Source organism: Glandiceps talaboti, chromosome 3 (genome assembly GCF_964340395.1).
Source record: "Glandiceps talaboti chromosome 3, keGlaTala1.1, whole genome shotgun sequence".
Lineage (NCBI taxonomy): Eukaryota > Metazoa > Hemichordata > Enteropneusta > Spengelidae > Glandiceps > Glandiceps talaboti.
In genome coordinates, this window is record NC_135551.1 from 3702601 (window position 1) to 3716962 (window position 14362).

At 36.6% G+C, this 14362-nt stretch overlaps 2 protein-coding genes across 3 annotated transcripts in view; one reads left to right on the top strand and one right to left on the bottom strand.

The window, feature by feature from the left end:
- Nucleotides 1-1761: 1761 nt before the first annotated feature.
- Nucleotides 1762-11609, top strand: LOC144432664 (palmitoleoyl-protein carboxylesterase notum1-like). Its single transcript, XM_078120928.1, has 14 exons — nucleotides 1762-2015; nucleotides 2605-2657; nucleotides 3022-3120; nucleotides 3758-3818; nucleotides 4257-4315; nucleotides 4593-4695; nucleotides 6325-6513; nucleotides 6870-6970; nucleotides 7480-7618; nucleotides 8135-8182; nucleotides 9386-9513; nucleotides 9884-10018; nucleotides 10823-10999; nucleotides 11467-11609. Exons 1-14 carry the CDS (start codon nucleotides 1762-1764, stop codon nucleotides 11607-11609), a joined length of 1689 nt encoding a protein of 562 aa, XP_077977054.1.
- Nucleotides 11610-14056: 2447 nt separating this feature from the next.
- Nucleotides 14057-14362, bottom strand: part of LOC144453954 (homogentisate 1,2-dioxygenase-like) — an 18648-nt gene continuing 18342 nt past the window's right edge. For both annotated transcript variants that reach the window (XM_078145325.1, XM_078145327.1), the window contains exon 14: nucleotides 14057-14362. This exon is cut by the window's right edge and continues 1015 nt beyond it. The gene's annotated coding sequence lies outside the window, so the exon portion shown is untranslated.

The following is a 14362-nucleotide window of genomic DNA, read 5'->3' on the forward strand; positions in this document are numbered from 1 at the left end:
CAACATCGTCTTTCACATCCAGGGACTTGCTATGTCAAAGTAGAACAGATCTAGAGAACGTTACTTGTATTGGATGATTTTGAAATATAACCTCGACAGTTGTTTAGAGAAAAAACACATCAACTTAGCACTTCACTTTACTTCATTAGTTCAAAGACAGCCGACACTTTAGAATACTCTATATACATATCGTTGAGGGTCAATTCATAGTTTATTTAATTCATCGTTATTTCAAAGAAGAGGGTGGAGTGTTAGGAATCTACCGTTTACAACCCCTCCTATCAAAGATAACAGCGATTCAATGAGAAAACAGATACTGGTACGCCAAGTCGTAAGTGTATACTTGCGATACTATGATGTACATGTTAGACATCGGAAAAGTGCCGATCGTACTGTGATGTATGTTACGAGATTTTGAAAAACGCCGATCGCACAGTGACGTATGTTACGAGATGTCGAAATACGCCGGTCGTACAGTGAGAAACATGACGGCCGTGCTTTGTACATTTCAAGGTCGGATAGTGATGACAAGTTATATCTGGCAATACTGACAGCTACATTAAGAACAAGAGGAAACTGTGAGGTAGATTGCCTTGAATACTAAACCAAGTACATTTCAGCAAAAGAAAGCACAAAACTAATATTTATTTTAAAATCAAACAAAATAACTATATTTGTATAACCGTGATTGAATAAAGTATTATGGGAAATGGTTACTCTGTCCAAGCTAAGGCCATGACCTCACTAAATATAATGATACAACCTAGTAAATAGAAAGGAAAATGTGGATATTATATTATTAAACTTTAGACAAAACCCGGGGTCAGAAATCTTTGAATTTAGGCGATCCTTAGCTGGCGTGGTTTGATAAAGATCGCGGCACATTTTGAAGTCAAAATAAGTGAAATATAGGATATAAAACAACCTGACAAATATCAAAACTAATAAATTATAAACACAAACATATTAAAAATAATAAAGTGACGTATACAATCTATAGGAGTAATGTATTGGTACTGTAAAAGACTGCAGTCATAAATGGATGTTGTGTTATTAAAATGATAAATCATATCAACATTATCAAGTTAAATGATTTCGATCAACAAAACTTAGACAAAATAACACAGGACCAATGACATACTATGAAAGGTTAACACTTCAATTTATTTTATAGTACCGTGGCCGGCTTTATGCTATCATATTATGTTTATGTCTTGTGCAATTGCCTGTCGTTTTGTAGAGTGTGGTAGCCTGGAATCTAGTCATTGGCTTTCTAATCTAGCAGTGATTTCCAACATGTAACGGAAAGAGTGTGTTAGACTGCGTTACTTTGAGTCTAGCAATCATTTCCAATATATGTAACCGGTAGAGTGTGTTAGCCCATAGACCCCGTTGGTTGGTGGACGGTCTATGGTTAGATTGTGCGACTTCAATTGTTACCCCAATCATAAATTATGACAAATAAAAGGCTTCAGTCATATGTAACATTTTGGAAATATAAACAAATTATTGTCACCCAGTTAAGTTTGTTGTTGTTGAACTTTGACAAATGAATAATTAAAACGATGATTGTGGTGATTTTGTCCAATCTTGGCACTTATGTATGTATGTATGTATGTATGTATGTATGTATGTATGTATGTATGTATGTATGTATGTATGTATGTATGTATGTATGTGATGAATTGATTAATTGATTAATTGATTGATGAATTGATTGACTGATGAATTGATTGATATCTAATTCTCGTAGTTGTGAAGATGAAGTCCCTGCTTGTTGTCGTGATAACTCTAATAACTCTGACGTCATCAATGAATCCTCATCGCACTGGTGGCAATTCTAATGAATACGTGCTTGATCTGAAGAAGATGGATGATCCAGAGAACTTAATGACACAAATCAAGTACCTGGCAACGGCATTACATGGATGTGGATTCGAGGCAGAACTTCCCACCATGAAATTGAAATATCTACAGAATACCTCTATTACCTGTAATGACGGCTCGTCAGCTGGGTAAGATTCCAAATGCGATTTCAGTGTCTCTCTTCCGAGATTTACACAAATACGTGGGTTACATGGGGAGTGATCGAATTGACTGACAGTTCAGTTGGGAGTTGTGGTACTGGGTTACATGGGGAGTGATCGAATTGACTGACAGTTCAGTTGGGAGTTGTGGTACTGGGTTACATGGGGAGTGGTCAAATTGACTAACAGTTCAGTTGGGAGTTGTGGTAAGATGGGCTGTTAAATGAAACATGGCAAAGTTCAACCAGCTCCAGTTACTCGATCTTCCGATTAGCTCTATATCAGTTTCGATGTGTAACTTTTCTATTGACAGACGTATTGGTAACAAACAGTGTAGCTGGAAAAGTAGCTCCCAGTATAGGTAGTAGTCGGCTTATTCCGTTATGAATTCCCCACAGTATACCATTAACTATATATATTCAATGATGTCGATGCAATATAGTTACACACACTGTCGATGTCAATTTTAATTGAAACATTATTGTCCAAATCGTGTTCAAATCGTATGAATATGTGAACAATAGTACGACTGTAGAATGGTGTATGCTGACACGTCATTCGTTTGTATTCATTACAGTTATTACCTTAGGAAGTCGTTTGGAAGCAAGAGATGGCTGATATTTTTAGAAGGTGGGTTTTTTCTTTATAAACCAATGGATATTGGAGGTGAGATATTTTCGATGTAAAACTGCTCGAAGTAAAATAATGGCAAGGTGAAATATCCAATAAAAGAGATAACAGGTACAGCGAATACATCCAGTCGAAAATACAATGTGTGCGTTCCCAAAGAAGCGATGTTTCTTTTTATCATGCATGAATGACCGGTGTTACTTTTTTGTTTTACTGCCGTGACGAGAGTATCCGCATCACAAACCTATCGCCCAGATATGTCTCCACTGACAAAAATATTTCTCGAAGATTTTTTCAAATAATGCTAACAGTTCATCATCGGCTCCCCCGTGTAAACTTAATCTATTTGTTTTCATATCGATAGGTGGATGGTATTGTTTTGATGATGACAGTTGTCGAAGTCGTTGGCAGTCGTCCATGCAAACACTGATGAGCTCTAAGGGATGGCCTTACACAAAAACAGGTAATTTTTGACTACCACTGCTGAAGCTGTCATCGCCCAAAACCGCCACCGCCACCACCACCACCACCACCACCACCACCACCACCACCACCACCACCACCACCTCCACCACCACAACCACCACCTCCACCACCACCACCACCACCACCACCACCACCACCACCACCACCTCTACCACCACCACCACCACCACCTCCACCACCACCACCACCACCACCACCACCCCCACCTCCACCACCTCCACCACCACCACCTCTACCAACAAATCAGAACTATCACTCTAATCATCATAACCACCACTACCGCTGCCATCACCAATACCACTAAATCCAGTACCCCCATCATTACCACCAAATCAACCACTACACAGCTAAACCCACCTCTCCCATTACCATCGTCGTTAAAACAACCACATCCTACGTACACACCAACACAAACACAACCATTAACACCGCATCGTGTACACCATCTAATAAATCGTCAGTATAATTTAACATTGATAATTATGTTTGTGTGTGTGCTAAAACTGTGGTGAATATATTCTGTAATATGTTTAGATATCAATCTGCTTTTGATAGCCAGCAGTGCCGCCATATTCATTTATCAAAGTCTTATCTCATATTCTTTCTATCTATAGGCTCTGGTTTGTTGTCAGCTGACCCAGAAGAGAACCCTCATTGGTGGAATGCAAATACAGTGTAAGTTACCAGTGGTTTTTATTCTACAGTAATCAAACAACACTTTCTTATCTTAATGCGCCATGTCAGATTAGGGTTAAAATTTTGATTTAAAAAAAAATAGTCCTGAAAAAAGAATTGTGCTATTAATCCGTAATGTATCCACTACATTGTCATGAAACTATGCATTTCTAGAACAAATATTTCGGGGTTGGCTGGAACTGAGCCTCGGCCTCGTCTTCAGTGGGTCAATGGTAATATTCTCTGATAAGCTAATATTGTGAGAACCTGGTATTGGACCACAGAATAAATTATGGTCCCTTAACATATAATCAGTCGATAGAAGTACAATTCACAAATTCACCACAAAAAAATTAATGTATCAATTGCGACTCTGTAACATAATTATTTATATGAATATAAAAAGTTTAACATATACGTCAATGTTGTTGATTTTAGGTTCATTCCGTATTGTTCCAGCGATGTATGGAGTGGCAATGCACAGAAAACTGACCAAAGTAAGTACATATCACCTAATCATTACAACCTTCTTGAAAGAATTGGTGACGGTCTGTAAAGTCCATATCGGTAATTTTCATCGTGTCTAGAAGTTGAACCATTAAACAGTGATGAGAAATATATATTAATGGTACTTCCCGGTAATTGAGTACAAAGAGGATTGAATTGTCGACCATTGTTGCATAAACGTGGGTTACTTCAAGTTTAGGATATTGTAAGATTTTAATTTAATGATAAAAAAACGAATGAAAACTGATATTTATGCTTATATTTCAGGTCACTATTCCTTCATGGGTGCCCTCATCCTAGAAGAAGTTATCAGAGAATTGTTGTCTCAGGGTTTGGCAGTTGCTAATAAAGTGTTATTGGCTGGAAGCAGGTAAGTTGGTTAGGCAATGCAAACAAAAACGTTTTGTTTTGGAAAGAATGGAGTTCACCCTTGATTGACTGAATTATCACAGATATAAAATATTGACTAGGTTACTTTTACTTCAACGGAGCAAATCTACAGCTATTACAAATGAAAAATATCGATTGACCAATAGTTGCTACACTGACCAATATCGATTGGCCAATAGTTGTTTCACTGACCAATATCGATTAACCAATATTTGTTATGCTGGCAATATCGATTGGCCAATAGTTGCTACACTGGCCGATATCGATTGGCCAATACATGTAGTTGCTACACTGGCCAATATCGATTGGCCAATGGTTGCTACGCTGGCCAATACTGATTGGCCAATAGATGTTACACTGACCAATATCGATTGGCCAATAGTTGCTACACTGGCCAATATCGAATGGCCTATAGTTGCTACACTGGCCAATATCGATTGGCCAATAGTTACTACACTGACCAATACCGATTAGTCAATAGTTGCTACACTGACCAATATCGATTGGCCAATAGTTGCTACATTGACCAATATCGATTGGCCAATAGTTGCTACACTGACCAATATCGATTGGCCAATAGTTGCTACACTGACCAATATCGATTGGCCAATAGTTGCTACACTGACCAATACCGATTGGCCAATAGTTGCTACACTGACCAATACCGATTGGCCAATAGTTGCTACACTGACCAATATCGATTGGCCAATAGTTGCTACACTGGCCAATATCGATTGGCCAATAGTTGCTACACTGACCAATATCGAATGGCCTATAGTTGCTACACTGGCCAATATCGATTGGCCAATAGTTGCTACACTGGCCAATATCGATTGGCCAATAGTTGCTACACTGACCAATATCGATTGGCCAATAGTTGCTACACTGACCAATACCGATTGGCCAATAGTTGCTACACTGACCAATATCGATTGGCCAATAGTTGCTACATTGACCAATATCGATTGGCCTATAGTTGCTACACTGGCCAATATCGATTGGCCAATAGTTGTTCCACTGACCAATATCGATTGGCCTATAGTTGCTACACTGACCAATATCGATTGGCCAATAGTTGTTCCACTGACCAATATCGATTGGTCAATAGTTGCTACATTGACCAATATCGATTGGCCAATAGTTGCTACACTGACCAATACCGATTGGCCAATAGTTGCTACACTGACCAATACCGATTGGCCAATAGTTGCTACACTGACCAATATCGATTGGCCAATAGTTGCTACATTGACCAATATCGATTGGCCTATAGTTGCTACACTGGCCAATATCGATTGGCCAATAGTTGTTCCACTGACCAATATCGATTGGCCTATAGTTGCTACACTGACCAATATCGATTGGCCAATAGTTGTTCCACTGACCAATATCGATTGGTCAATAGTTGCTACATTGACCAATATCGATTGGCCAATAGTTGCTACACTGACCAATACCGATTGGCCAATAGTTGCTACACTGACCAATACCGATTGGCCAATAGTTGCTACATTGACCAATATCGATTGGCCTATAGTTGCTACACTGACCAATACCGATTGGTCAATAGTTGCTACAAATCATAATTATTCTTACATTGTATTTGCAGTGCTGGTGGTACAGGTGTTCTCTTGAACTTAGACAAAGTGTCAGACATGTTGAAGTCAGCAGGCAGTACAGCCCAAGTCCGCGGTCTTTGTGATTCGGGATGGTTCCTGGACTCTCTACAAAATAGTAAACGACAATGTACCAATACTCTATCGTGCGCACCATCAGAGGCCATCAAAAGAGGAATTAAGTAAGAAAGTGTTTTTATGTGATTATCACGTGTTTGTCATGTGATCTTTGATTAAGCCAATCGATATCCAATATGGATATGGCTTAGTATGTCTTAGTTTAGATGATGTTTCGGCCAGAAAAAGAAAAATTAGGGTGAAAAAGAAAGGATCTGACGAATAAACGAACGAAAGAAATAAACTTTTTAAAGAAAGAAAATAGTCAATGTTAAAATTACTAAACACCAGGACCTGTGCGTTTCCTTCAGACCAGACTCCATTCATTACGTCGACTGGACTACCGTTTCTACTTATACGTCCCTTGCCTTACATCGATTGTTTCATTATCTGTTTCTCTCTCCTTCCTTACATTTCCAAGGTTGTGGAATGGACAAGTCCCTGACCGCTGCCAAGCTAGTCATGATGCTGATGAAATGTGGAAATGTTTCTTGGGGTATTTGATCTATCCCACAATGCAAAGTAAGTGGCTAACAATGGTCACGTGAGCCAATCACATTGTTTGTTTATGTTTGTCTGAATAAACCCAATAAAGCCATCTATGAAAAAAAACATATCTATACACTGATGTATCAAACAATGTCGGATAACGTATAGAGTAATAAGTATCAATGTACTATGATTGGTTTATAGAGTCCCTCAGTTTACGTAAATGGTGCATGATGCAATTAATGCCATTGAACGAGTACCACGAATGACAGTATAGTAAATAAAGATAAACTATACCATCTCAAAGCAAATAGTTTCTAAAATGGAAGTCTGGCATACAGTAAAATCTCTTGAATAAATTAACATTACAATATGACACTATTTTTATCATCTCTGTAAAAATAACTTCTAGGCAATTCCTTTTAATGAATTCAATCTTATGAACCTACTGGTGACTAGGTATAGAATTACTAAACGTAAAAAAAACTAACCGTCATATCATATTCTCGATCTAATTCCTCATACTTATTTGATTATTTTAGCACCTGTATTTATCTTCCAATGGTTATTTGACGAAGCACAGCTGACAGTGGACATAATGGGACCACCAGTCCAGTTGGAACATTGGAACTATATGCAAAGATTGGGAAGACAACTCCGACATTCTCTCAGAAACGTCTCGTAAGTTGTATTATGTGGAAACAGTACTCATAGTTTGTTATCATCTTGGGTATTGTAAACCTCACAAAGCCATCGACAATGACCCTCATGTGTTTTGCATCTGCAAAAACCTTTTAGAATCAGCTTTTCAATATGAATCAAGTAAATACTCAGAGTTGAGGATGACGGTGAAATTCAAAACAAATCTCAACAAACATTGAATCTCTGAGAAGCTAATTTTCTGGATAGTATGAGATATTTGTAATCTAGTTGGTGTAAATTGAATTGAGTGATTTCAAACGTTAGACATGTCATCTAAATACTTCAAAATACAACGTGTAGGTATGGAGAGTGATGAACCAGATTTAAACTCATTAAGGTGGAAGTCTTCAGATGTCTAACATCAACCACTATATCATATTGTTATTCCATTAAGGTAGAAAACTTCAGATCCAATAAATTTAATAATGTTTGACTTTCTCGCTACAGTAATCTGCTGCAACGATTCAAGTCCATATTCTAATCTTTTTTCCTCAGAGCCGTATTTGCACCATCCTGTTATTCTCATATTGTGATCACACAAAGGTAAGAATAAAATAGTCTTTCTCTAAAACTTCCAACCCCCACCCCACCCTGCCCCCGATACTTTGTATCTATAAATAGTCAGACTTATGAATAATTTAGACAATCTAACACCATGTCAGATAGCAATGTGGTTAATCGTCAAAACTATATGTGCAATGTATTTCAAGATAATGAAGGGAATTCTATAAGTTGAGGATAAAGTAAACCCTTTACCGAATGTTTGTTGTTGTCAATTTGGTAAAACAGAAATGGCAAGGAGTTCCTTATAGAAAGGAGTGTTCAGTTCAGTCCAGTTCAGTCCAGCTCAAGTCAGTTCAGTTCAGTTCAGTTCATTTATTTTCAGTAACAAGGCCTCAACCTATCATACAAATACATGGACAGTGACAGCAAAGTATTTTAACAAATACATGGTAAATAAATAAATAAATATATAGAAATGAATAAAGTACATGAATAGGATTAACAATATCGAACCCTTGTTACAACTTGAAGAGAATCTCTCCGTTCGAATGCCTGTAATAAATACAAAGATAGTTGCGAAATAACAGTTTTATTTCTGAGGAAAGGACTTCAACAAGCTTATGTTCATACATGTATGTTCTCTCTCAGTAATAGAAAGAACACATCTCTAATATCATTATATAGAGGACATACATATAGAAAGTGAAATCTCGTAGTAGCAAATCGAAAGGTGGGAAAACAACTAAGAAATTTACTACTAATAAATACAACTATATATATTATGCATTATACAAGGTGAAATGAGTACTCATAACAAACAAACAAACAAACAAACAAACAAACAAACAAACTTACACAAATCAGGGGAATTAATCTTCTTCAACCTTCATCAACATGTAGAATCATGGAAACAAGATAGGTTTGGAGGGTCAAATCGAAAGAACTTAGCGATGCTAGCTAGTTTTACGTTACGTCTCCACCAATCAGTTGTGTTAGGATTTATGTAAACAAACTACATACACTGTTACATAACATTTTATCTCACTGCAAACAAAAAACATTAATTTTACTGCTACATTCAAATCAGACTAAAGACAAGACAAACTCAGTGTGTTGTATATGAAGTTTATTGTGTTAGACGTAAAAATATCGCACTGTCTAATTGACTATCGAAATCTACCTCATTTCCGTTGATAATACAATTACACCGTATAAAACGTTCTCCTCTGTTTTGGTTATCAGAAATTGGTTAAATATCCACGTCAAGGGTAATTCTTTACCAAGGGCTTTAGAATGTTGGATGAACAGTCCTGACGAGTTTAACCATCCCCCAAAGGACATAGATGATGATGATGAAGAAGAACCCCTAGGTAAGTTTGGAATAAAAAGTATCACTGTGATTCTATAGCCGACTGTATAACTTTACTTTGAAAAATTCTAATTTATCTTTAATTTCTGCAAATCGCTCATCTTCTTTTATGTTAATCTTTGTATGGTTGCCATGGTTATCGTCATGAGCTGAATGTCTATTTTCATCATAATTACTGTCTAGTAAGAGCCGTCCCTCTTGACGTTACTTTTCTACAAAAGAAACTGTTTATTACTCTGTAGTTAGGCGTTTACTTTTATTCTCTTTGTTGCTAAGTAGTCTTCATATACGTGACTGTTCTTGCTATATTTCAACTTGGATCTGATCTTTCTCTTCTTCTCCTTGTCAATTCTTCTTCATCATCTTAACAGCCGATGATCCTAATGGCGACCTCTTGTACACTTATTACGACACTGAAAACACAGACACGGGTAGTGGCTCTGATATTCAGTTTAGTTCTGAGTCTGATCAGGCTTTCAAAGATGATTGGAAGATATATGAGAAAGGTAAGATACACACAGTGTAGTGTTGCACCCCCGGTTGCACCCCAGAGGATATCATACACTGACTAAAAATTTAGCGAACACAAATAAAGAGACCGGGGATAGAGAGACCTTGCAGAAGGACAATATAACTTGCAGATAGATTTTACCTACTTACCCCTAACAAAAACATTGATAGGGAATCCGTGAAAGCTGCTGGTAAATGAATGGAAAAATCAGGTAGATTTTACCTGCCTACCACCCTTAACGAAATCACTGGTAGGGAAATTGGTAAACTTACTAGATACTCAGGTAGATTTTACCTGCTTACCACCCTTAACGAAAACACTGGTAAGGAATCCCCGAAAGCTGGCAAAGTGAATGGGAAACTCAGGTAGATTTTACCGAACGGAAACACTTCTAGAGAAATTATACCTGGTAAAAATCACTTTAAGAAGTCAGGCAGATTCTTCCTACTTGCTGCTTTTAGTGAGACTGGAATACAGGTAGATTTTACATACTTTTAATAAATTAAAGTGGATTCTACCTACTTGCCACCCACGGCTGTAGTCTTTTAGTCTCGGTTACGCAGACTCTCATCAACCTCTTTTGGGGAGGTCTCGTAGGCAGAGCCCCCTACGGCGAGAGTCTGGGTAACCGAGATAAGTTTCCAAATCTACCAGGTGGTCAAAATACATGAACGACTTTGGATATTAGACACAATTGTCAATAAAAATCCCCTCAATATTTGATATACACATATATATGATAGCTATTTCAAATAAAAGACAACGACACAAATTAATGAATTACTTTTTTTATTTACAGCCCATCCTCTCAGCAAGGAAGGTCGACAACAAAGGAATCAGTTCGAGTCAAATGCAGACAGCCACGATAAACATCAATATTTGGTTCACCATAATAGATGCCACCACCACCTGATAGACAATGCACCATGTCCACAGTGTAATCCCACATGTCCTAAACTTATCAATCCATTTACAGGTTCGTTAAGTCTTTCCTCCAACTATTTGTCGTTTGTTGTCGTCTTTACATGAAGTGTATACATCATTTAAAAAAAATAAAAACAACAACAACTTAGCATCATCACAACAATACAGTGCTTTCCAACACAATGTTGTTAAAGAGTTTTTACAATTATTATCCCTGGCGTAGATATGTTCTCAATGTGTGTATTCTCTCAATTTACTACGTTGGGAATGGTGAGTGGATAGAGTAAACATGTTAAATTGTTCCTGTGGGCACCAGTGAGGCATCAAATGTTGCTAAGTATTCCTAACAACTTTCCTTACAACTGAAATACTTATTAGTCTGGTGCACATTCCATAATACATGTATATTACTTACAGAAATCTTGATATATATAATGTCATATTATATTTATCACTGATTTAACAATGCACATATTTTATATTACTTTAATAATGTCATATTTTATATTATTTTCACAGAGGAAGAGATGGAATTTCTGCCATTTTTGAAGTTAATGGGTTTTGACCTATCAGGACTTGCCAGACATCTAGGCTTGGACGCACACACTCTGGCATTGATGGATCCTAGCGTTGTCATGGAAATGATGGCTGGACGTAACTAAGTAATTGCTAGTCACATGACCAGGGTTTGTGTATTGAGGACAGCGTGAAGCATTGGTCAGTTAAAATGGTTCCCTGTGACAGACATGGAAGAAAATTGACTCTACTTGATATGCAAATGATATGGTAATGAACCACAGAAGACAGTGCACTATTTACTTTGTAAACAATCACATTTGATGGATGCAATGACAGATTTCTAGTTTGTCAGGATATATTTATATTTGTAAATAAGTGAGTGGTACAGTTACACTTTGTACTTTTCCACTCAGTATGGCTACATGACGGTCACATGGTGGATGACCCTATATGACCTTGTGTGACCCCATCATCACCTGGTGTAACCCTTTTACCTGTGGGATTGTCTTAGGACATCTTGAATGAGATTTACCTCATCTTATTATCAATATCAGAACTATAACGTGTTGGCATGACGATATTTTTATAGGTTAAGAAAGTAGATAAAAACCATGGTTACTGAGATTAATATGCAGGTGAAAAAGATTAAATGTAATCATTTATTGTACAGAGTTTTACTTTGGTATATAAACAGCTTTTTAAACCCAAGAGACTTGTCTTGGTGTTACTATCTCAAGAAGCTCTCTACATGGACAGTGAAACTTTCTTAAGAAACTGTACATTTGTCCAAGTAGAGAACATTTTGAGATAGTAACACCACGACAAGTCACTGAGTTAGACTTTGACTATAAACAAACACAACATTGTTGATGAATGAACTATGTTTTACTTTTCACTAAATGACATAGTTGGCATGGCGATGGGTTATCATCTCATGGAAAATGACAAAGTTGGCATGACGATGGTTATCATTTCATTGAAGTCATCAGAATGCATTGTCTTGTACAAAGATTATATTTTAAGGTTAACAGATCCAGAATTGTGTTATACTGCAGAACATAAATATTTTTGTTGAAGACAAATTTGTACTTATTTACTGGAGGAAAGAAAGATATCAAAGTGGCACAAGCCGAGTTTATAAACTTTCTACTCATAGTGAAAATACTTCCATAAAACCTCATCCTAATATGTTAATGTCAATGCATGTCTTCTACAACTTTACATTTGACTTCTAGCATGGTTAGAACAGTTGATTACATAGTGGAGACTGAACATTATTTGATATGTAAATGACGTCATTGGATTGTACAATATAGGTTATATCTTAATACCAGGTTTGAGTTCAATCAATTGTAAGTGATAGTTAGGTGTGCTTCAATAGGTACAATACTGTGAGTACTCTTTTAATATACAGTAAAATCTACACCTATACATGTATAAACTTGGGTTATGCCCCTTTAATAGTGTCTTTGTCAATTTAGTATGTGCCTTGTAAATAATAATCTGAAATGATTGCTATTATTACATTACCAGGTATTATAGAGAATTCATTGTCAATTTAAGAAAACAAATCACAAGTCAGCATAAAATTTTTGAAATATAGATTAAAGATTATTGATCAAGATTATTATTATAAAGATAAGTCAAGATCAATACCAAAATTGAGTCATTTTAGAATCCAATATGGCTGCCGACTACTGAGTTACTAAACCTTTCTATGGGAAAATAACAGATTATCGCTTTCCTTGAAGCGAGACAATAAAACATGATTTCCTTTTATTATTTCACAAGGACAAGGAGCTTTCATATGCAAAGTTTGGAGAGAATTGAAAAAATTAGTTTTCAGAGAATTATTCCTCAACTAAATTTCTATATTAAATAGTAATTGACATTTATACATTGCTATGCACTGGATTCCATGCTGTCAAAATTCTGTCATTGTATTTCAAATAATGAATGTTTTGAGATTAAAGAATATTTAAAATATTGTTTTTTTGAGCATCATATTCACAGCTTGTATAAAGCTAAGTTTATCAACTCACTATGTACACATTTTTATTTTAAAATAAAGTTTGTTTGGTTATCTTAAACATTTTGTCATTCATTGATCTTGCTCTGACTGCAACCCACCTTTGGATCAAAGGACATTTTTAAAATCAATTGGAAAGTACTTGTGTTTGAGTGAACTTTTAAGTTGGTTAACAAATCTTATACAAAATAATAAGTTGGCTCTCACTTGATTTCAGAGAGAGAGAGAGAGAGAGAGAGAGAGAGAGAGAGAGAGAGAGAGAGAGAGAGAGAGAGAGAGAGAGAGAGAGAGAGAGAGAGAGAGAGAGAGAGAGAGAGAGAGAGAGAGAGAGAGAGAGAGAGAGAGAGAGAGAGAATATACATACACATGCGCACACACACACACACACACACACACACACACACACACACACACACACACACCTTTACATACAGGCAGACACACAAGGACTGGCAGAGGCATACAAACTTGCCAATGTATAAACATAGCACATACACACATACAATGATGGAGACATGTTCAAGACACAAAACAAAACTCTGTATAATGTTAGAGTGGCAGCATTTTTTTGTTTTACTTTAATTTACACTCAAAATATATAACTCCATGTCTTATCTTGGATAAATTTGGATGAAAATACAGAGAACAGAAATCAAATAACAATAGGGAACACCCCAAATGGTAAACACTATTGACAGAAATCAAACAACAATAGGGAACACCCCAAATGGTAAACACTATTGACAGAAATCAAACAACAATAGGGAACACCCCAAATGGTAAACCCTATTGACTGTTCGGTCTTTGGTGTCAGCTCAGACCACCAAATTCATTAGTGGTCTGAGGTTTCAGCGTTTAGATCATAAA

Excerpts from the sequence above, each read along its gene's own strand:
- LOC144432664 (XM_078120928.1), top strand. The coding sequence starts at position 1,762 with ATGAAGTCCCTGCTTGTTGTCGTGATAACTCTAATAACTCTGACGTCA. Across the intron at positions 3,819-4,256 it reads TGGTGGAATGCAAATACAGT|GTTCATTCCGTATTGTTCCA; the intron begins GTAAGTTACCAG and ends TGTTGATTTTAG. Across the intron at positions 9,514-9,883 it reads TGATGAAGAAGAACCCCTAG|CCGATGATCCTAATGGCGAC; the intron begins GTAAGTTTGGAA and ends TCATCTTAACAG.